Raw genomic sequence first — 22,552 nt, 5'->3', positions numbered from 1 at the left:
TAATGTAGAAACCAGGTAGCCTGACATTCATGTGTTAAGAGTTGGAGGTAGAGTGAACTCAGGACTTAATCAGACGAGACTCCCTGGTTTGGGCTGTCATCAACATTTCCTTTGGTATAAATTAGTTTACTTTAATATCAAGAGAATAATAAAACCAGGCTAATTTGGTGTTACAGATGATGAACATGAAGTCCTGAGACATTAATTTAAGTTCTCACAAGCTAGGTGTGGAGGCAGGTCTTGAACTCTCAGCCTTGAACATCTCACTGCTAGCTATTAAATGTACAAAGCTCATAATTTGAGACTAGATATTAATGTGTAATACCCAGAGGTATTCTGGTGGCTGGACTCTCCTTCTATAACCCATAGGTCATGTTATAGGATGGATGGGCACTTCCTCCTTTTGTACCAGTGGCCTCCTAACTTCTTCCACCACAGAGTCTCAACAGTAAATATTTGGAGAATTTACCCACATTTGGACATATACTTGTTTACATAATACATGCCTACATTACTAAAAGCCTTATATTCTTAATATTAGTAAAGCTTAGTCTTTTTAATTCTTCCGGAGAATGCTATGGTGAGCCACACAGTAAGGCCACTGAGCTTCACAAAGGGTTATGAAACTCCAGTCCCAAGAAGAGAGGCCTGCGCCATCTAGCGGTCGGGTGTGAACATGCACACTCTCTGGCCTAACCCTGTACTGCTTGGGTTTCCCCAAAACCCCGGTTCCTCATCCCGCACACAGTTATATTAGAGCCCAACTACCTCAACTTTTTTAGTCTCCTCTTTGTTAAACATATCTTTCAGACTCTGTATTCCCATTGTCCTCTGTATCCTCCGGCATTACATAGCATACAAATAGGCCAGAAAATAATACGATCCTGCTTCCATTTCAAACCACTTATGCACGTGGAAAAACAACAACAACAACAACAACAACCCTGGAATGAAATCTAAAAACAGGAAACATTAGTTAAACTACCAAAAAGTGTGTATGTATTTGTTTGCTGCCTTATTCTCAGACTTTGTCACTGGACGAGAATCCTGTCTGTATCCCAAAGGCCTGGAGCAAGGCCCAGCACACACAATAACAAACCAATATGATTTTGTGAAACCAATGAATTAATTGGTTATCTTGGGATGAAGTGATTCAGAATGGTTTTTATTTTCTCTAAGCACAATTATAATTTGCAAGTGCTCAACAATCAATGTGCATGATAACTAGAAAAAAGAAATAAATGTTAACACCTAATTGGTTAGCTTGGCCTTCGAGCCATGAAGGTGCTCTTTCATGAAAACCACAAAGATGACAAAGATGTCAAAGAGCCATCTAATCAGTTTCTTATTACCAACCTGCAAGACAGCGGATATCACCTTCCCATCTATCTACCATCTGAAAAAGCCCCAAGTGGGGGTTAGCAATGTGCTGGTGATTTCTGGAGTGGTCTATAAACAGCGTCAGCCTTCTTCCCTGCTTCTCTATATTGTGAGGATTAGAATGCTAAGATTGGCCCCCTAATAACAGGGGTTTGAAATGCAGAAGTGCTAGGTAGCATAAAAAGTCAAGCAAATACCCCTACTCAGGAAAGATGCCATGATCATAATAGTGGGTAAAATTAAGGTAATTTATATTGAAAGACGGTTGTTAAAAGTATTACGAGACAAGTAAATAGATGCACAAACCTCACAGCCAGCCACTGCTGATCCACCAAAAGATGAGCTTTGTCAATTCTAACATTTTTGGCAAAGTGTAGTCGTTTTGGCAAATCAGGAGTCAAATAGGGTTTGAAATGCTGATCAGGTTTCCGGCACTAAAAAAAAATAGGTAAATTCTTTCTTCATATAAGTTATAAAAATATGCAAGCTAATTCAACAATTTCATCTTCTAAGACAATTAAGCACTTTTTAAAAGAAAGAGGATTTAAGCTTGGCTAATAAAATAAGGATATTAAACCTATTATCAATGTGGTCACATTCCCCAATTATGTTATTTTTGTTGTTGCAACAATATTTAAATTACAATTAAAAATGATTTAAATTATGATTTGGTGTTTGACGTTTTAAGTTTTTATTCCTGTGTATGTATCTTAAGCCACCATAAACCTCCCCTCCTTTGTTGACAGACAGTGGATATGTCTAGATTTCAAGTGGCAAATACAACTTTTGAATTTAAATTATATATGAAAAGTATATAACACCAGTAAAAATTTAAAAAATCAGTTTAATTGCACCAAAATCCTCTTACAATGGATTCAATTTGCCCTTGAAATAACCTTCATTGACTTAAATCCCAAATCAAGTCAAAAGTTTTTGAGACCTAGGATAGGCTCCTTATTTGTGAAAAATTCATGAATCTCTTACAAACGAGTGAAATGTTGTTTCTTTAATAATTACTGCAGTAACTTGATGGCATATTTTAAAACTGTGTAAAAATGCAATTCACAGTTATCTAAAAAAAAAGGTAAGGAAGTGACCTTTTTGAGAAACAAGAGAAAAAACCATACAGGTAAGAATATGGGAAAATTACCTTTTTTTCTGCTTCCTCATTTTTTTTTTTTTTAAGATTTTATTTATTTATTTGACAGAGAGAGACACAGTGAGAGAGGGAACACAAGCAGGGGGAGTGGGAGAGGGAGAAGCAGGCTTCCCGCGGAGCAGGGAGCCCGATGCGGGGCTCGATCCCAGGACCCTGGGATCATGACCTGAGCCGAAGGCAGACGCTTAACGACTGAGCCACCCAGGCGCCCCTGCTTCCTCATTCTTATTTAAGTCTCAATCATCTCATAAATATTTTAAGCCTGTGTCACTATTTTGTGCTCAATTTATAGAAGAAAAAAAGACACCATGAAATTGAACAAAAAACAATTTAAAAAGAAGTATGGACAATAGAGCAAGGAGAGTTCTAGAATGAGGGGAAGAGAAATTATTTATTGCACAGATATTTCGGCCAGTTTTTTTCTTGCCTATTTTGGTATCTTTACCAGGCTTCTTCTTTTTCTTTTTAATTCATCATTACTTCTTTTTTTTTTTTAAGATTTTATTTATTTGAGAGAGAGAGAGAGAAAGAGAGCATGAGCAGGGGCAGGGGAGAGGGAGAAGCAGGCTCCCCGTTGAGCAGGGAGCCCAATGCAGGACTCGATTTCAGGACCCAGAGACCATAACCTGAGCTAAACAAAGGCAGATGCTTAACTGATTGAGTCAGCCAGGCGCCCCATCATTACTTCCTTCTGAAGCCAATATTTTTGTAACATCCAGGCAAGTACACTATGGCAGCTGTTGGGTATGCAGCTTCCTTCCTCAAAGATACAAAGGACTAGAATGTGCCCTCGAGGACCACAGGTCATATGACAGTCACACTCTCCTAGCTGGTGTGTAGCCAGAGTAAATCCCGAGGACACTGGAGGCATGCTGCCAACTTCCGAAGAAGGACAGGGTTATACTCTGCATTTGAGAATTTAGGCTGAAGACCTTAACGCTGGGAAAACTTGGGTCATTTTATCTAAGAACAAAGTTGATGCTGTTGTTGGTCATGCAGCCAGAACCTTGTTGAACTAAGGAGTCACTGTTCATGTTTGGTTATCTTTGTCCAATATAAGCTCAGTACAGGACCTCCGACCAGCATTACCAGGAATATTGCACGGCCTCACGCAGTATTTCCTGGGACTCGTGGGCGACTGTATGAAATGATGATCCATTTCTTCGGGGTTCTTTGGCTCCAGGCCCAGCCTGTATTTACGATGCCAGGTAATGGATTTCCAAAGCCTGTGGTATCCAATCCCCCTGCACCACTGGGATTGTTAGAGATTTGCCCCTCCTCACCAACAGGGCTTCAGTTGTACGGCTCATGAGGTGACGGGGGAAAGAGCAGCAATATGTGGTTTTAGGGAGTCCACATGTTGAAAATTCTGAAGGGCCCCCCTTAGCAGCATGAATACACTGCCTGTAGGCCCTTCCCCGCATGGGCTAAGATTGCCTACCAATCTGATCTCACGATCAGAATATCAGAAGGTATAAGAGAAAAAAGGAGTGATTAAGGCTCTAAAGAATTGCTCTCATAGTCATTTCTACATCGGAATGCAGAGGTTACAGTAACGCTCTTCTCCCTGTCTTTTCTCACCTTTAGTCATTCACATTTCATCCTAACATGTTTTACTATAATTGCATGCTACCTATACTTAAATAAACTAGGAGTCCCCCAGACTAATCTCTGGGGTAGGGGTGGCGACTGCAAATGGAAATACCTAAGATAAAAGCAACTGATATGCACATAAAATAATGTCCACAGAGGGTTTCAAAAATAAATGACAAGTGGCTTGGGCTCAGAAATACAGAATACAAATTTCTTCCAAACCAGATTTTAAAGACATTATATTACCTTATAGATATGTATTAGGGCGCTGTATACTTACACTGAGGTTCCTAACGATTTCTTCAGAATTAACTGTTTCAAAAGGGAAAAAAAATAAATCACATTACAAATGTGAACAACTCAGATGAATTTGATATATACACTTATTAATGACAGTAATCTGGTAAGATTAAATAAGAAATTATTTTAAGCAAAGAATTATTTTAGAATTTAAGAATATATTTTAACCTAACAATTAAGTAGAATATATTAAATCTTAATATTAATATTTTAATTTAAATAATTGATGTTTTAATTAATATAACTAGGATTTATTAATGTAAGTAGACTATATTTCATTATATATTATTTATTATATATCTACTTATATGGATATAAGTAGAATATATTAATATTTTATTAATATTAATGTTTTTGTTTTAATTAATATTTTATTAATATTAATATGATTAAGTAGAATATGTTTTAACTTAACAACATTAAATATTACCATAGACTTTATAGACTGACTACATTTAAACAAGGAAGGGAATTTCTCCTTTGCTCTGTGTGGTCTTCCCAAGTCACAGGAGGGGGCTTGGCAATCTCTACATCCCCAGAATCAGGAAGTATGGTTGTTCACTTTCGATTTTACCTTTTTTTTTTTTCACATGGGCATCTTCATACTTACAACTATAAAAGTCATGAGGTATGTTACGAGCCCTGATACGAGGTGCAGGCCCTTCATACATGTAGAAGTTTATTCGAGGAAAATAATTAGTCATATATTCCACCTTGTCACAGTAAGTTTGATCCATTCCTGAATTAAAAAAAAATCCACTGAATATATACATAGATGGTAACAATCAGTTGTCTTTGATCATGTCAAATCGGGGATACTCTATGTTACAGATCTCAAACCACGTTTCACTGAGCAGTTACACAATTTACCCTATGATTTCACTCTAAATGGCAGAACTTGAAATCCTGACAGTGGAGAAGGGTCATGTTTATAAGAGAAGAATAAACAAGAATTATAAACAGATCTTTTGTTCAACATAAATCAACTAATTTCAAAGAAGAAAATCATCTGGAGAAAGCTAATTATATCTTAAGTATATTATTTAAGTTTATTTAAGCAGCATGCACTTTAAAAAAAGATTCGGTAGTTAAACCTTTACTATTTAAAGATTCTTCCCACTACACCTAAATTTTTATTTTCATATTTATTCATACACTTATTTTATGTTTTATAATTTCTTCTAACAAAATGCACAATTAAAATGGTTCCCTTTAATTTTCAAACAAGAGGACAATGTGTTAAGAAAACATTTTAGAAATTTTTAATGTTTCTCTGTTTCTCGTTATCTTGATGTCCTAAAATATGAACAGAAGTTCTGTAGACATAGTCCTTTTCCTCCTCTTCTCCATGCCTGGTTCCTTCACAGCCTTTGGAGCTTAGCTTGACTAACCTAGAGAGGATCACTCCATCTGGAAGAGGCCCATATCTGCTTTATGCACCTCCAAACACACCACATCTGGTAAAGTACTTGACATTGAATAGGCACTCAAAAAATATTTGATTGAACAACAACCCAGCCATATCCCTTACTTTTTACAGAAAAGTAAGTATATGGATGGATTTTTCAGAATGAATGTTAGAATAAACTAGAAATTTTAGTTTTAGTCCTCTATTCATCACAGCCTACCACAAAACTTGTTCCTTGCTCATTCAAGAGCTTCTAGGTCTGGAAGTACAGATTTTAAAATATCACTTATCATTTTTGCATGCTCCTTGAAGTGATAAGACATAATCAATGATAAAATATGATTTAAAAAGAAAAATATACCATGGTCTGCCAAAAGGATAATATTGACACAGTTGTGTAAGTTCCGCTGTTTTAGGCCTTCCATCAACATTCCAAAAGCCTTATCTACCAACTGTAAGGCTTGAATTACCTAAGGGGGAAAAAGAAACTGGAGTTAAGATTGTCTTTATGAATTAAATTTTAATTAATGAAATCCCTATCTAAGGGAGTAAAAACTGAATACTTTTCCTTCTCTGAAACTTGCGGATTTTGAAGTAGGACATCAGAGCCCAGCATCCATGGCTACCACATGTATCAAATACCAATTCCCTAAATTTCTATAAACAAATTAAAAAAATTAAACCATGTTTTCAACAAAGGAAGATAAACTGCTGGCCAATAAATATCTGAGAAAAATGTTCAACCTCCACAGTGGTATTCAGCTGCAAAGGCATTCATGATAATGCCCAGTGTTGGGGAGGGGAGTCCACGGACACCTCCATAGAAGTCTGCATGGTTACATGCGGGCCGGAGATCACGTGACAATGCCTAACCAGCCAGTTAAAAAGACGCATACCCTGTAATCTAACAGCTAACTTCTGGGCATTTGTCCTCATAAATACTTAGAGTACAAATGGAGATGTATACCTAAGCAGGGAGCCCGTTGTGGAGCTCCATCCCAGAACCCTGAGACCATGACCTGAGCCTAAGGCAGACACTTAACTGACTGAGCCACCCAGGCACCCCTCATTTTTAAATATATTTAGTATTTCTTAGTAAACATGCACGCACAGAAAACGAAAAGGAAATATATCAAGGTAGTATAAATAGTGGTTATCTCTGAATAGTGAATTGGAGTTCATTTCTATTTTATTGTTTACATTCTTTTGTGTTTTAAAATTTTTCTACACTTCATCACCATAGTGCATTGAACTGACAAGGTTTAAGTGAATAAATTTTAATGACATAACTGGTCATTATTTTTTTCAGTGAATAGGAAAATATAATAACAATGGATTGGGAAAAACGTGTAAATCTCTTATAGTACTATCATAAAATGATAGCTTTTTTTCTTTTTTGAGAAAGACTTTTACAAGCCAATTACTGTCAAGAGCTTTAGTACATTACCTCATAAAATTGTCATGGTAACATGCATGGATGGTGCTATTTCCACCATCTGGAATTTCCCGGTGGGAAGACCCGGAAACTTGAGGTTTAAAGAAGTTAAGTAACATGTTCATGGTCCCACAGTTAATAAGGGACAGAGTAGGACTTGAATTCAAACTGGCTCAATCTACTATTAAATCCATCAACTCTTGAGTTGCTTTCCTGATTCCCATTCTTTTCTTTCTTTCTTTTTTTTTTTTTTTTAAGATTTTATTTATTTACTTGAGAGAGAGTGACCGGGGGGGAGGGGCAGAGGGAGAGGGACGAGCAGACTCCCCGCTGAGCAGGGAGCTCTATACGAGGCTCGATTCCAGGACCCCAGGATCATGACCTGAGCCAAAGGCAGATGCCTAACCCACAGAGCCACCCAGGTGCCCCTCCTGACTCCTATTCTTTTTTTTTTTTTTTTTTTAATTATTAACATATAATGTATTATTTGTTTCAGGGGTACCGGTCTGTGATTCATCAGTCTTACACAATTCACAGTGCTCACCATAGAACACACCCTCCCCAATGTCCATCACCCAGCCACCCTATCCCTCCCACCCCCTTCCACTCCAGCAACCCTCAGTTTGTTTCCTGAGTTAAGACTCTCTTATTGTTTGTCTTCCTCTCTGGCTTGTCTTTGTTCATTTTTCCCTCCCTTCCCCTATGATCCTCTGTCTTATTTCTCAAATTCCTCGTATCAGTGAGATCATATGATAATTGTCTTTCTCTGATTGACTTATTTCGTTTAGCATAATACCCTCTAGTTCCATCCACGTCGTCGCAAATGGCAAGATTTCATTTTTTGATGGCTGCATAGATTCCATTGTAGATATATACCACATCTTCTTTTTCCATTCATCTGTTGATGGACATCTAGGCTCTTTCCATAGTTTGGCTATTGTAGATATTGCTACCATAAACATTGGGGTGCAGGTGCCCCTTCGAATCACTACATTTGTATCTTTGGGGTAAATACCCAGTCTGACTCCTATTCTTAAGGTGACCATGCACTCTGGTTTATGAGCGTGAGTCACAGTTCCCACCTGTTATGGCGTAATTATGTCCCCTTTCACGGTCATTCTACTCACTCCTCCCAACTGTACCAAGAGCACCCTGTCCTCTGTCCTCTCACAGCCCCTTGGCATCTGCTACCATTGGCCTTTCCACAGATTTGAAATCATCTGTGCATGTGTCTGCCTCGCCAGGAAGCATGAACTCCTGCAGGGAAGGGACCCTGCGACCTAACTCATCACATGCTTCCTAAGCATAGAGTCTTTCACAAAGTATCCACTCAATGGATGGCACATTTTACTGAATGTAAAGTGACTAGATGCCAACCCCCTATTCTAGCCCAGACAAAGGAAAGAAACAAGAAATCCCTGTGACAGGCAGCAAGTGAACAGTTTTTTGGATGGTAAGATAATAAATAGGAATAGAAATGTTTGCAGCTGTGGGGCAAACCAAATTTGGGTAGAAAGCCTTGCTTTTTTCACATGGAATCATGATCAATCACTTTCAGAGTGGATATTGTGGAAACAGCAAGATCAATTCCGACACAATGCATTAAATGGCTAGACCCTCAATAAACAACTGTTTTTTGGATCCAGAAGTTCCTTTTTGTAAAACGAAATTCAAGGTTGCAGAGGATGATGCTAGTAGGAAACTCTATGCAGCATTAACATAATTGGTTTTCAATAGATACAACATCCTTCCCGTGTATTCTGCCTCCACGTGCTTCCCCCAAAGTGGAGGCCCTCAGCGTTCTAGAATCATTACATCATGTACATGAGCATTATCAACAACTTAAGTTGCTCTTTACTTAATTTCAGGTTTGTTTTCCAAATTGAATTTTTTTTCAACTTTTCATTCCATCTAAGATGTAATAATTTGTTTTTCAATAATGAATTAACAGGTGAATCTTGTTCAAGTATTAGACCATTATTTAAAGTTACCCAGGACCAGTCAGGACATTCTGTGCCTAATTCAACTTCAATATTAGAGAATTATTGGAACAAATTTGGTATCAAGATGTTGCTGGTCTCACCAGACTTTAAATCTCTCTCCTACCACCTTCTACATCCCCATTTCATAAAGCCCTCTCCAGCTCTACCAGGCCACAATCTGCTTTCCATTTAAACATTGTTTAGGCTATCACATTTTTAAGGTTTCTTAAAATAAAAACTCGTTATACATTAACTCATTATTCCTTTTATTTGCCCCTTCCACATGGTTTCGGGGTAATGGCCTCATTTTCTTCACCCCCAGGAATGCCTAGCAGAACTTTAGGTCCACCAGAAACTGTTCAAAGTAGACTTTAAAGGGATAGCAGAGCAAAAGCAAGAGGGTATTGATGACTGAAACATCGAGAGGTTACTAAGCTTTCAACAGCGTGAGTGAGCAAACAAATTAAAATAGATTTTTTGCTTTCAAATTACATCATATTAACTCTGAATTAAAGTATGTGATTAAAAATACCAATAACAGTAATAAAGCCATAAAGGCATCCAGTTTCTCCATCTGTTTTGCCTCCTAAAGTTTTAAATGGGGTGTGGTCTTCATCCTTCTATTTTCACTCTTCCCTCTCTCCCTAGGACCTCTTCACTTCCATGCACCATCTACATGCTGCCAAGCTGCCCAGTCTTCATCTCCTGAGCTTTAAATCCATGTTCAATTGCCTTCTGGGCATCTTTACTTGGACATCATAAGCACCTTAAGCACACCATGATCTTCTCCTCCAAAATTAACCCCCTTCAGTCACCTCACTGATGTAAACGGAAACACCTGTAGCAGCTCATGATAGAAACCTGACAATTGTCCTTGATCCCCTACCCCATCACCCAACTGCTACCAAGCCATGCCAAGTCTATCTCCCAAATCGATCTCAAATGCATCTCTTTCCTTCCATGATGGTTGCCACTACCCTAATCCAAGACACAATTATCTCTTTTCGGGAATGTTGTAAAAACTAATTCATCTCCCCTCTCCTTCCCCCGTTCCCTCTAATCCATTCTTCTCACACAGTAAAACTGATCCTTAAATGCACGCACATCTGATCATGTCACTTCCCCGATTAAAGTGCCTCAGTGCTTCCATTACACATTACATGACCAACAAGAACCTGCATGATTTGGTGCCTGCCTCCGTCTCTAGGCTTCCTCTTAGCCCTCACCTCTGGGCCACCGTGCTCCAGACATGGGTGGGAGATAGTCCCTACACAGTGATTCCAACAGTGCCTGGCATAGAGGAGCACACAAGAAGAGTTAAATGCTATTGTAATTCTTAACTATTATCATGCAGTCCATTCGTCTAACTATCGGTCCATTTGCCTGTCTGCTCATTTGTCCATTCTGTGCATTCCTCTATGTGCTCAGCTCCTCTCTCAACCAGGTCATTTGTGAATTTTTTTCTTTTTTATTATTCAGAGAACTTTCTAACCAGCCCCAGTCCCCGTTCCACCATAGACTAGGTTAGGACTTCCTCCATCACCTCTCAGGGCACCTTGATCTTTTCCTTTGCAGCACCTTTCAAATTATACTTAAAATTTATTTGGGGGCCAAACTAGAGCATTGAATAGAAGAAAAAGATATGGTGCCTAATATTAAGTCGGCAGTAGGGGTCAGGCAAATGCAGATTATAGTGTCCCCTCTCAAACAATTAATTATATCAAGTATGGATAAGAATTTAAAAATAGAGGGAGGGGTTCCTGGGTGGTTCAGTTGTTTGAGCATTCAACTCTGGATTGTGGGTCAGGTCATGATCTCAGGGTCATGAAATCGAGCCCTGTGTCAGGCTCTGCGCTCAGCTGGGAGTCTACTTGAGATTCTCTCCGTCCCTCTCCCTCTGCTTACCCCCCGGCTCTCTCTCTCTCTCTCAAAAAAAAAAAAAATTAAAATAGAAAAGAAGTGTTGAATATACTTCAGATAGTTACTATGCCATTCATCCTTAAAATAGCCTGATTAGATGTTAAATTCTGGGATATAGTCAAAAGCGGTGTTGGAATGTGAAGGACAAAAGGGTTAAAAGTGGTAGGACTTGAGCAGGGCCTTGTATAAGGAATCATTTTGGTTTAATGGGAAAAAAGTAAGAAGGATGCTGATAAACCACAAGTCAGGGCGCTAGAATAAATATACTTGTATTCCAACAGAGGACAACTGTTAAATAAGTTTCCATGAGGCAGGAAAATGCCATACTCATGGAGGCCTTCACAGCTTTACATTATGTCCAGGACAATAGAGGTTTCTGTGGACTTCAGAAGACAGATGACTTTATTCTTTTTTTAAGTAATATTTAAGTTCTATATTTCTGTAGTAAAATATAACATAATGGTTTAGATAATGACAAAACTAATATTTAAAAGTCGACTTCAGTGATAATAGAGGCCCAGGAGGAGAGGAAGAACTCTGCCTGAGGCACTAGCATATTAAGTCCAATTATAAGGATCTTATGAATGGAACCCAGGGCATGAATAGAAGCTGGGTAGTCCACCACCGACTTGCAGGAGACTTAGCTTGGAATGAGCTACATTAACGTGTTGAACTGGCATGGAGTATCTAGCCTTGCTGCTTCCTCTGTATGAAATCACAGTGCTGCATCTAAGTCCTCAGCAAATGTCTATCAAACGAATCAAGATGTAGTTAATAAAGCAGGTATCTTTTTTTAGACTTTTAATTTTTTTGTGGTTTAATAAGGTAGCTATTCTTTTAGACTGTTCACTATTTTAATGTCTTAATGTTTATATCAAATGCATTTTATTTAGAGGGAACTCAAGAATATTTTATGTTGTGGGTTAGGGCTAGATCATTTTACATTTTGTTCAATCAAACAAACTTACTCGAGCACTGACCGGCCCGCTCTTATGTCCGGCAGAATCAGGCTCTTCCACATAGATGGTGTAAAAATCAGGTCTAGGAGTAAAACGGAAACAGAGAAAGACATTATCAACTTGGAATAAACCTGCAGGTTAGATTTGGGAAATGTATTGGTTTAGAACTTGGTGGCAATTTCCTTCTTTTTCTCTGGCCTGCTCCTCTTCATCCAGGCCCAGTGGTTCCTCTTGGCCCCAGCGCGGAGGTTCTCCTAACAGGAAGTAAGTGAGACCTTCCTGGGTGTGAGTGTGGCTCTGACTCACTTAGGAAAATCTGCCTTGCTCTCGCTGCTGAGTCCTCTCTTGCTGTGCGCAGTCCTTTATACCTCCCAGTCTCTGACTTTGGGCCCACTCTTTGCTCTGCCATTCCCGTTCTTTCTTTAAATGTCTGGTTTCTGTTGACCTGTTGCTCTCTTGGGATCCTCTGACTCCACATGGTTGCCAGGGCCTTGCTCCGGCACCTCGGGCTCCATGAGTCCGTCCTCATAACAAAGTTTCAGATCCGCTCTCCGTTCTGCCTCCAGTCTGTCCCTGGTTCTGTGATACTTGCCTCTACTCTCTGGTACTGGCTCTATCTTTATTGCCCCATAGTGCCCATCACATTCTCAAGAGAAAATAATTATTGAAAATTTCTTAAAAAAAAAAAAAAAGCCAGGTTTCTTTCAGAAATGGTCAGTTACAGTAAAGAAATATTTCATTTTATACCCACAAATATCCCAGGGTGCCAGCACTTTTCTGATACTAGATAATACCTGTCAACTTTGGGCAGGTCCAGCCATTTTAACAATGTAGAGATCCTTTCTTCATATGGGATACTTCTGAAAAGAAGAGAAAAAATAATTTTCCAAAATTAATCAAATCAAAAATAATTCCATTATATTCCTACTCAGGAAGACAGGTTGATATTTTTAGATCTCCATTTTGTGTTCATATGTGATCAGAATACTGAAGGGGATTCAATACTACTCAAAGGGATTCCTGTTTTCAATACTTATATACAGATACATTTGTCTCAATATAAATTAAATATATATTTTTTCTTTCCTTCTTATCATCCCCTCCTTCAATTTTTCCCCCAACTAAAGTAAAAGATCATTAATTATTATCCATTCATTTGACTTATTTTTATTTACTTCATTCATTCATACATTGATGTTATATTGAGCATCTATTCCCACACACTATTTGTTCATTTTAAACAAAATTTATCAGTGGGCAAACCAAAGATGCTTTCCTTTCTAGAGATGATATTCCGTGAAGACAAATAATAAACAAAAGATCTGATACATAAATAAATTACATAGTGTATCACAAGGTGACAAATCCCATGGAGAAAAGAAGAGCACAATAAGGGCACTGCAAAACTAAGGTGGGGATGGTTTGGAATTTGAAATCTTAGTTTGATCAGGCTACGACGGTATCGGGAAAGTAATTTTTGAGCAACAACCTGAAGGGGGTTAGGGAGCGGGCTGTGCAGACACATGGGGTGAGTAATCTCAGGTAGAGGGAACAACCCACACAAAGGCCCTAAGGAGAGCAAGCCAGGTGTGTTAAGGCACACCCAGGAGGTCAGAACCTGGTGGCGTAGTGGGAGAGGATGTCTGAGACACAGTGGGGTGATTAGGGTCATACCAATATGGCCCTACTATGAATGGGACAGGGAGCCGTAGAAGTTTTTGGTGCAAAGAAGTATCATAAGTGGACTTGTTTTTTTAAGTTATCATTCTGGTTGGTAGATTAAGAATAGATGGTAGGAGACAAGAATAGAAGCGGGGAGATGTGTAAAGAGGCAAGTGCAGTAATATAGGCACAAGATGATGGTAGCTCCAACCGCAGGAGTAATGCTGGAAATAACACAAAGTTCTGACTGCATATATTTTGAATTCGAGCCAAAAGCATTTACTGACTGACCAGATGAGGGTTGAAAGAGAGAGGAATCCATGATGACCTCAAGATTTTTGACCCAAACAACTGGAAAAATAGAATTACTATCAAGATTAAGACCCAAAACATCCCAATCGTGCCTGCGTAGGGGGGTTCATCTCTGCAAGCGCTTCACTACCTGTTGTAGTTCATATATTTGGAAGGATAGGAGCCACTGATAGCCACATCTGATCCAGGCCAGAAGAAGCTACCAGCTTTTAAACCTTGATACATTGCTGTCAGCCAGATCTGTAAGAAGAGAAAATTTAAGATAAGTGGAAGTCAAGAGAATAATTAGTTTGGGTAGAACGGGTAGGAATGGTGCCATTTTTTAGAAACTAAACAATATCAACAGTTAACAATATTAACAGTTGCAAAATTTAATTACCCAGGGATCTACCTCGAAAATAAAAAACATAGTAAGGTAGTAGGAAAGACCATTTTTTTTTCAAGTTGGTAAAATTGGTAAAATCTTTCCCTGTTAAAGAATCATAAAACAGAATGAGGGGAAAAAATGAACAGAAAATCCTTCTGAGAAGTTTCTACATTGATATGTTTAGCATACTACATCCTAGTTTTAACAGAAGGCAAGTTAGGTGAGCAATCATAAATACTTAGAAGAGTTAAATTATAAGTGGTGAAACACCGTCTCACCACCCTCCACCCTGAGACATTAGAAAGATAATGGAAAAGGAGAGAGAGAAGAGTGATCCACTATCACACTGGAAAATGGAGATAATTTTGGTGTCACATGCAGAATGTTACATACTGGTTGTCCTTGCCACCAAGCGGGATTATTTTTCTCCTTTGATGAAAGTGAAAAATTCTTGTTGAGGTTTACATCATACATATTATTGTCAATGATGCCATGGGATTCTGGATATAATCCCTAAAATGATAATTTAAAAAAAGATTTAGAATAAAATAATATATCAATAAAACATATTTAAATTGAAATAGCGTAAGATCTGTAACTCATAAATTGAAATAGCATAAGATCTCTAACTCATATCTTGGAAAGATGTCATATGCCTTTCAAAATAAAACCCCTGGATCTGAACCCAAATACCAAATATATACATATGTGTATATGTATATACATAGGTAGAGGTGTAAGTGTAGGTACAGGGGTAGGTGTAAGTATGGGTATTTACATACATATGTAGGTATTCTGGCTCCATCATAGTCTAGAGCAGCAGATGAATGAAATTAGGCAGATGGCTTGTGCTGATGGTGTTAATGTAACTCTTATGTGATTAATTACTGTTAAAGTTTCCGATATTATAAATAATGGTCAGCCACCAGTTATGTTGGCAAAAATAGCAAGAAATGTGCTACTTGGAAGCTTTTAAATATCAAATATCTTGGGTAAAGGAGTTAAAGTGTGTTACCAGCACTTTAGAAGGGAGCCTGCCTAGTCTCTAACCATCTTCCCTTCCACCCAACAATCAATCCAATCAGTCCTTCAATCTGATCACACATATTTATTTATTCTATACATTTCATTGAATGCCTATGATATCCCATGCATTTGTAATTACTTGTAGGTAGATTTTAGAGTCATTACTTCAGAGCATTTCTATATGGACACATATACATATATATGGTAAATGAATAGCTCTTATGTATGTTATACATGTGTTATATATACAGTGGGTGTACATTTATGTATATATGCGTATATAGTCCATTCTTTTTTATTGAAGTATAGTTGACATAAATGTTACAGCAGTTTCAGGTGTACAACATAGCGATTTGACAATTCTGTGTTCACCATGGTAAGTGTAGTTGCCATCTGTCACCATAAAACATTATGAACTTATTGTTGACTCTACTGCTTACCCTGTACTCTTCATCCTTGTGACTCATTTATTTTATAACTGGAAGTTTGTATCTCTTAATCCCCTTCACTTATTTCGTTGATCTCCCCAATTCCCTCCCCTCTGGCAACCACCAGTTTGTTCTCTGTATATACGATTTTGTTTCTGTTATTTTGGTTTTTGCTTGTTAGTTTGTTCATTTGTTTTGGATTTTAGATTCCACATATAAGTGAAATCATACAGTATTTGTCTTTCTCTGTCTGACTTATGTCACTTAGCATAATACCCTCTAGGTCCATCCACCTTGTCACAAATGGCAAAATATCATTCTTTTTTATAGATGAGTAATAGTCCATATATACCATATACAATGGAATATTACTCACCTGTAAAAAAAGAAATCTTGCCATTTGCAGCGGACATTTAAATGCTTCTATAACTTGGCTGTTATTGTAAATAATACTGCAATAAACATAGGGGTTTCATTTATGAAAGCACAATTTAGTGCTTTCATTTTCTTTCTTTCTTTCCAGATCATATGGTATTTCTATCTTTAATTGAGGAAACTCCACATTGTTTTTCCACAGTGGTTGCACCTATTTACATTCCTACCAACAGTGGATGAAGTTTCCTTTTCCTCCACAGCCTCGCTCACACTTGTTATTTCTTGTCTTTTTGATACTAGACCTTCTGACAGGTGTAAAGTGATATCTCATGGTGGTTTTTATTTGCGTTTTCCTGTTGTCTGTGATAATTATGTTCTATAAAGTTGCTGCAAACACTGAATTAGTGAATACTGAACCACTACAGCTAGGGAAAATACAGGGACAGGCTCTCGCAAGCCTCTAGTCACAACACTTTTGTCTGATGATCAATACATAATCTTGCTTTTGTCTGTTTCCATTTAAAGATACCTTATGTAACATATGTCATTGGTTCGCTATAACTCAGTCCTGAATGAAGCTTATCTAACACACATCTATCTACTCTATGGGGCACATCATAGCCATCTTGCTTTTAGGAATACTAGACAGCACTTCGGCACCACACTTGAGGCCTACTGTAAACAGCGATTTAAAAATCATCAACAAAAAGCACAAACATGTGAAAAATATGACCCTAAATAGGCAGTAGACTGTGGAAGCAACATTTGTTTACTGTATGAGAGCTACAACATGAAAGGCAGAGTGTCACCTTGGTAGACCTCAGGTGGGAATACGTGAGCTGTGCAATTTGAATATTTAGGAAAATATGCAAGTATATATATGCATGCACACACACATGTGTATATATGTGTATATATATATATATGTATGTACATACACACACAAGCGGGCATGCATACATTACATATTATTACTTAAGAGTTAACATTTAAATGTTATAGTTACTGTTCCATAGTAATAAAAGAATAAACACAAAGTAGTAAAGACACAATATCCTTTGGTAATAAAGGCTGAGGCAAAGAACTCCTTAAAGATGTGTTCTAAATCTATAAATGTTAAATAATTTTATTTTCTTTTGAGTTCATTTTGATCGTTTCACTTATGTCTTATCATACATGAGAATTCACTTGCTTTACTTGCTTTATCTAAAGGGATCTAGCCAGCATGAATTTATTTAAAACAGAAGGCTTTGTCAAGTTAAATACAATGAAAAGATCAGGAAAAAAAGAAATTTTCTACATCAAAGTGGCTGTCCTCACACATAACCTACCATTCCCAGCAGGCCTTCAGATAAGTGGAGGCAAATCCAAAGATCAAAGGAGAATGGTACTTCTCACATCCAAGAAGCTATCCTGACCCATCACACAGGTGAATTTAGCCTATTGCTGGGACATTCATTCATACTTAACACCCCAGAGCACTGGATTGGCTCGCAACGAGATGCTACTTCCTAGCCTGAGTTAAGTAGCCATGAACTGTCACACATGTGCTTGTGAAATGTGTGGCATATGGGCTCAGCCACTTCCTGCCTCCGCGTGTCTGTGGTGACCGGTTGCCTGTCTATGGCCTGTCAGGCTTGCCCCTGGGCCAAGCACTTACCGTGACAATAGTGTAATGATTTGGGAAGGTTTTGGTTGGATAGACAGCTCTCATGTATTTTGAATGAATTCCACATGTTTCTGCAACAAAGCATAGTAAGAAATTAAGAGCCCCAGCACCCACAAAACCGCCCCTACTTCCAGTGGTGGTGGCAGGAGCTCCCCCCACCCCCGGACCCAGGCAGCCCACAGTCCCAAAGAGAGGACCTAGGCTGTTTGGTGGGGGGCAAAGGGGACCTTGGCCCCCATCAACAGTGGGGACCCCCCACCACCACCATACTGGAGTGACTCCAACTCGAAGGACCCCCACAGCTACCATGTGGGTTGAAGGAAGGGATCCATCATATTATTCAGAGGCACCACCTCCCTCCCCTAAATCAGGCTGAGAAGGAACCAGCCAGGTCTTACCTCCTCCTGGTTGTTTTTCTTTCCCACCCCAGGTTATTTTTTGTCTCCTCTCTAGCCCCTACCTCTGAAGCCATTTTATGAACCATCTTGTGCCACCCGAGCCTCCAGTAAAAACAAAAACAGGCTTTCCCCATGGAGGAAAAAATATTTTTTTCCTCATAAGTTTTTTTATAAGTAAAAACTTAAACATAAAATTTTCCAGAGAAATAAAAAACTAACTGAAGAGTGGATTAAAGATGGAAAGAGGTTGAAATCTTTCTGATGCCTACAATTCCTCCTTCCCAAGGAATGTCAGTTGTTAGTAGAGAAGTGAACCAAATCAAGGAAAATCTACGTTTTTCTGTAAAGGCCAGATAATAAATATGTTCGGCTTTGTAAATGCATATAGTCTCTGTTATAATGACTCAACTCAGCTACTGAGGCCCAAAAGCATCCACAGATGCTATGTGAACAAATGAACATGGCAATAAAACTATATTTATGAACGTTGAAATTTGAATTTCATGTAATTTGTACATGTCACAAAATGTTCTCTTCTTTTTTCCCCCAATCATTTAGGAATGTAAAACAATTCTTAGCATTTAGCAGGCCACACAAAAACAGAGTGGGCCACATTTTGACCACAGGCCACAGCTTGCTGACCTCTCAGCTAAGCGCACCCTAAATTATACACTGCCACCAGCTTTGTTTTTGCTGCTCCCCTCTTTCTGATCCAGGTCATTAGGATGAGAATTTCTAGATCGCATTTGCATCTCAGCTAACAGTTCTTGTACGACAGTATCCAATAGAACAAAAGTCAATACAACTATCTAGGTAGCTGAAAAGGAATTTGACTTGTATCAGAGCATAGGCCCATGTCACATAGTAACATTTACCAAAGGAGCTAACTTTACTACTTATTATTTTCAGTACAGTTTCCATTGGATCACTGCAGTTTCCTGTGATCTGTTTTCCACAAAGCGTGGCGTCAATTTTGCTTTCAAATGTTCTGTTGTTTTCGGTCTGTGCAATGATCTTGCTGAAGGAGGTCAGAAACACTGCAGCATTGCTGCTCCCTCTCCAGCAGTGATAGGCAAGAAATTTCCCATGCCCAAATCCAAAATTTGCAGCTGAAAATAATGAATGTTTGCTCAAATAGACTTGGAGTTGGTCCAGTATGCAGCGTTTCCAATATGAAACCTTCATATTGGGATTACCTCCTTCAGAACCTTCTTGGGCTCCATATTAAGTTTACTAAATAGGACTCTGGTAGGAATGCAAGGGTAGGTGGAAGGTGAAGAAAAAGGGAGTTCAAAAAAAACCCAACCAAACAAACAAAAACTACATTTGTGGCAAGCATCCCAAGTGGTTCTGATGTACCTAAGTTTGAGGCCTGCCCTGCGATTTGATTCCTAAGTATAATTAAAGATTAAAATAACTTTTTTTTCTTTCTTTAGTTAATACTACCAATAAATAAATCCCATCCTCAATCGGAGAAAGATACATTTATTATTGTTAAGAAGTCATATGATAAGAAAATAAAATGAGATCCAATTCATTATACAATGAAAAGAATTTAAGTAAGGGAAAAACATACAAAGTAAATAGAAATATAAAGTCAGTCTCTGTTTTTATTTCTTTCATACATGTAATTAATGTAATTAAATTAATGTAATGTAATGTAATTAAATTCTTAAATGCCTAAGGCATTGAGTATAAAATAAAATATAAACTAAGCTACTGGTAATGGAAGAACATGACACTTCCTTATTGAAAATGTTCCAAACAGGACACACGTGCTGACTATCCATGACTCAGGCTACCATTTGGATCACTGGCCTTTGAACTAGAGCTGTTAGAGAACAGCTCACAGAAAGCAAAATCTTCTACCATTGTTTCTTCCAGAACTTAATAATCCAAATTAAAACTAAAAAGTATAATTCTGGAAAGACACACACTAAATCAGTAAGAGTAGTTGCTTCTGCAGAGATAAGCTTAGAAAGATCCGGAAAGAGTTTTATTGTTGGTTGGTTGTTGTTATTCTATTATATACATATTTTCCTTACTATTTACATTTTAATATTGTTTTTAAAAGTTTATCATTTATGTAATTTACTCCTTAAAAAAACCAACCAAAAAAATCTGAAAATACAAATGGAATAAACACATACCCCAAGTAACTATAAACTTTAAGAAAGAGCAGAAAACTAAATGGATGAGCAGGTGCAACAGCCGACAGATGCAGCAAAAGCAGCGCTAGGATGGAAGTGTATACAACAAACACCCACATTAAAAAAGGACTTTCAAATAAACAACCTGACTTTGCACCTCAAGGAACTAGGAAAAGAACAAATGAAACCCAAAGTTAGCAGAAGGAAGGAAACCATAAAGATTACAGCAAACATAAAATAAAGAATAGAAAAATAATTTTAAAAATTACGAAAATTAAACTTGGTTTTTTGAAAAGATAAAATTAACAAATCTTTAGTTCGACTACACCTTTCAACAGAGAAAAGCCTAGGATTAGAAGGCTTCACTGCGGACTTCTATCAAACATTTAAAGAAGAATTAATGCCAATCATTCTTAAACTCATCCAAAACATTGAAAACACTTCCAAACTCATTTTACGAAGACAGCATTACCCTGATTCAAAGCCAGACAAAGACACCACAAGAAAAGGAAACTACAGGACAATATCCCTGATGAGCATAGATGCAAAAATCTTAATGTTATAAACCACATTAATATAATACAGCATAAAAATCACATGATCATATCTCAACAGATGCAGAAAAGCATTTAATAAGATTCAATACCCTTTCATGATAAAAATTCTTAACGAACTAGAAAGGGAGGGATATTTCTCAACATAATAAAGGCCATATATGGAAAGCCCACAGCTAACATCATACTCCACAATGAAAAAACCGAGTTTTTCCAGTAGGATGCTGGACCCTTTCATATACCATAAACAATAACTAACTCAAAATGAACTAAAGACTCAAATATAAGGCCTGAAACCGTAAAAGTCTTAGAAGAAAAGAGGAGGAAAGATTTATGACATTGGTTTTAGTAATGATGTCATGAATATGATACCAAAATCACAAGCAACAGAAGCAAAAATAGACTAGTGGAACTATATCAAACTAAAAAGCTTCTGTGCACAAAGGAAACCATCAACAGAAACAACATACGGAATGGAAGAAAATATTTACAAACCATATATCTAACAAGGAATTGATTTCTAAAATACATAATGAACTCTTACAACTCTAGAAAAAAACTAATAACCCACTTAAAAATGCATTAAGGATTTGAATAGACATTTCTCTGAAGAAGACCTACAAATGACCAATAGGTATAAGAAAAGATGATCAATGTCACTAAACATCAGGAAAATGCAAATCAAAACCACAATGAGTTATCACTTCTCACCTGTTAGGATGGCTCTTATCAGAAACACAAAAGACAAGTGTTCACAAGGGCATGGAGAAATTGCAACATTTGTATACTGATGGTGAGATTACAAAATAGTATAGCCACTGTAGAAAACAGTGTGGAGGGTCCTCAAATAATTAAAAATACAACTACCCTATGATCCAGGAATCCTACTTCCAGATGTTTATCCAAAAGAATTGAAATCAAGATCTTGAAGAGATATTAACACTCCCATGTTCAATGTATCACTATTCCCAATAGCCAAGATGTAGAAACAACCTAAATGTCCACTGACAGATAAATGTATTTTTTAAGTAATATATACACACAATGGAACTTGATTCAGCCTTAAAAAAGAAGGAAATTCTACAATATGCGACCATAGAGATGAACCTTGAGGACATTAAATGAAATAAGCCTGTCACAGAAAGACCAATACTGCAAGACTCCACTTATATGAGAGATCTAAAAGATTCAAACTCATAGAAGCAAAGAATAGAATGGTGGTTGCTAAGGTCTGTGGGGAGGAGAAAGTGGAGAGTTGCTTATCAGTGGGTATAAAATTTCATTTACGTGAGATGAATAAATTCTAGAGATCTGCTGTACAACATCGGGCCTATAGAGAACAATATTGCATTACATACTTAAAAGTCTATCAAGTGGTTAGGTCTTATGTTAAGTGTTCTTACCACAATAAAATTAAAAAGAAGAAAGAGGAGGAGGAGGGGGCAGATGGAAATCTGTCCACATACACTATCTCG

The 22,552-nt window shown here is 37.7% G+C and overlaps 1 protein-coding gene across 1 annotated transcript in view; it reads right to left on the bottom strand.

The window, feature by feature from the left end:
- Positions 1 to 22,552, bottom strand: part of ENPP3 (ectonucleotide pyrophosphatase/phosphodiesterase 3) — a 73,990-nt gene that overhangs the window by 27,202 nt on the left and 24,236 nt on the right. The window contains exons 8-16 of the mRNA XM_064596966.1: positions 17,967 to 18,046; positions 14,871 to 14,990; positions 14,241 to 14,350; positions 12,931 to 12,996; positions 12,146 to 12,218; positions 6,202 to 6,310; positions 5,043 to 5,171; positions 4,413 to 4,444; positions 1,687 to 1,814 (exon numbers count right to left, since the gene is read on the bottom strand). Coding sequence (XP_064453036.1) covers positions 1,687 to 1,814; positions 4,413 to 4,444; positions 5,043 to 5,171; positions 6,202 to 6,310; positions 12,146 to 12,218; positions 12,931 to 12,996; positions 14,241 to 14,350; positions 14,871 to 14,990; positions 17,967 to 18,046 — 847 coding nt within the window. The remainder of the gene's footprint in view (positions 1 to 1,686; positions 1,815 to 4,412; positions 4,445 to 5,042; positions 5,172 to 6,201; positions 6,311 to 12,145; positions 12,219 to 12,930; positions 12,997 to 14,240; positions 14,351 to 14,870; positions 14,991 to 17,966; positions 18,047 to 22,552) is intronic.

Source organism: Mirounga angustirostris, unplaced genomic scaffold (assembly GCF_029215605.1).
Source record: "Mirounga angustirostris isolate CCGP_5_RB_7025 unplaced genomic scaffold, mMirAng1.0.hap1 SCAF_8, whole genome shotgun sequence".
NCBI classification, from domain to species: domain Eukaryota; kingdom Metazoa; phylum Chordata; class Mammalia; order Carnivora; family Phocidae; genus Mirounga; species Mirounga angustirostris.
Note: the sequence above shows the minus strand (reverse complement) of the source record. Positions and strands in the feature narration are given on the sequence as shown.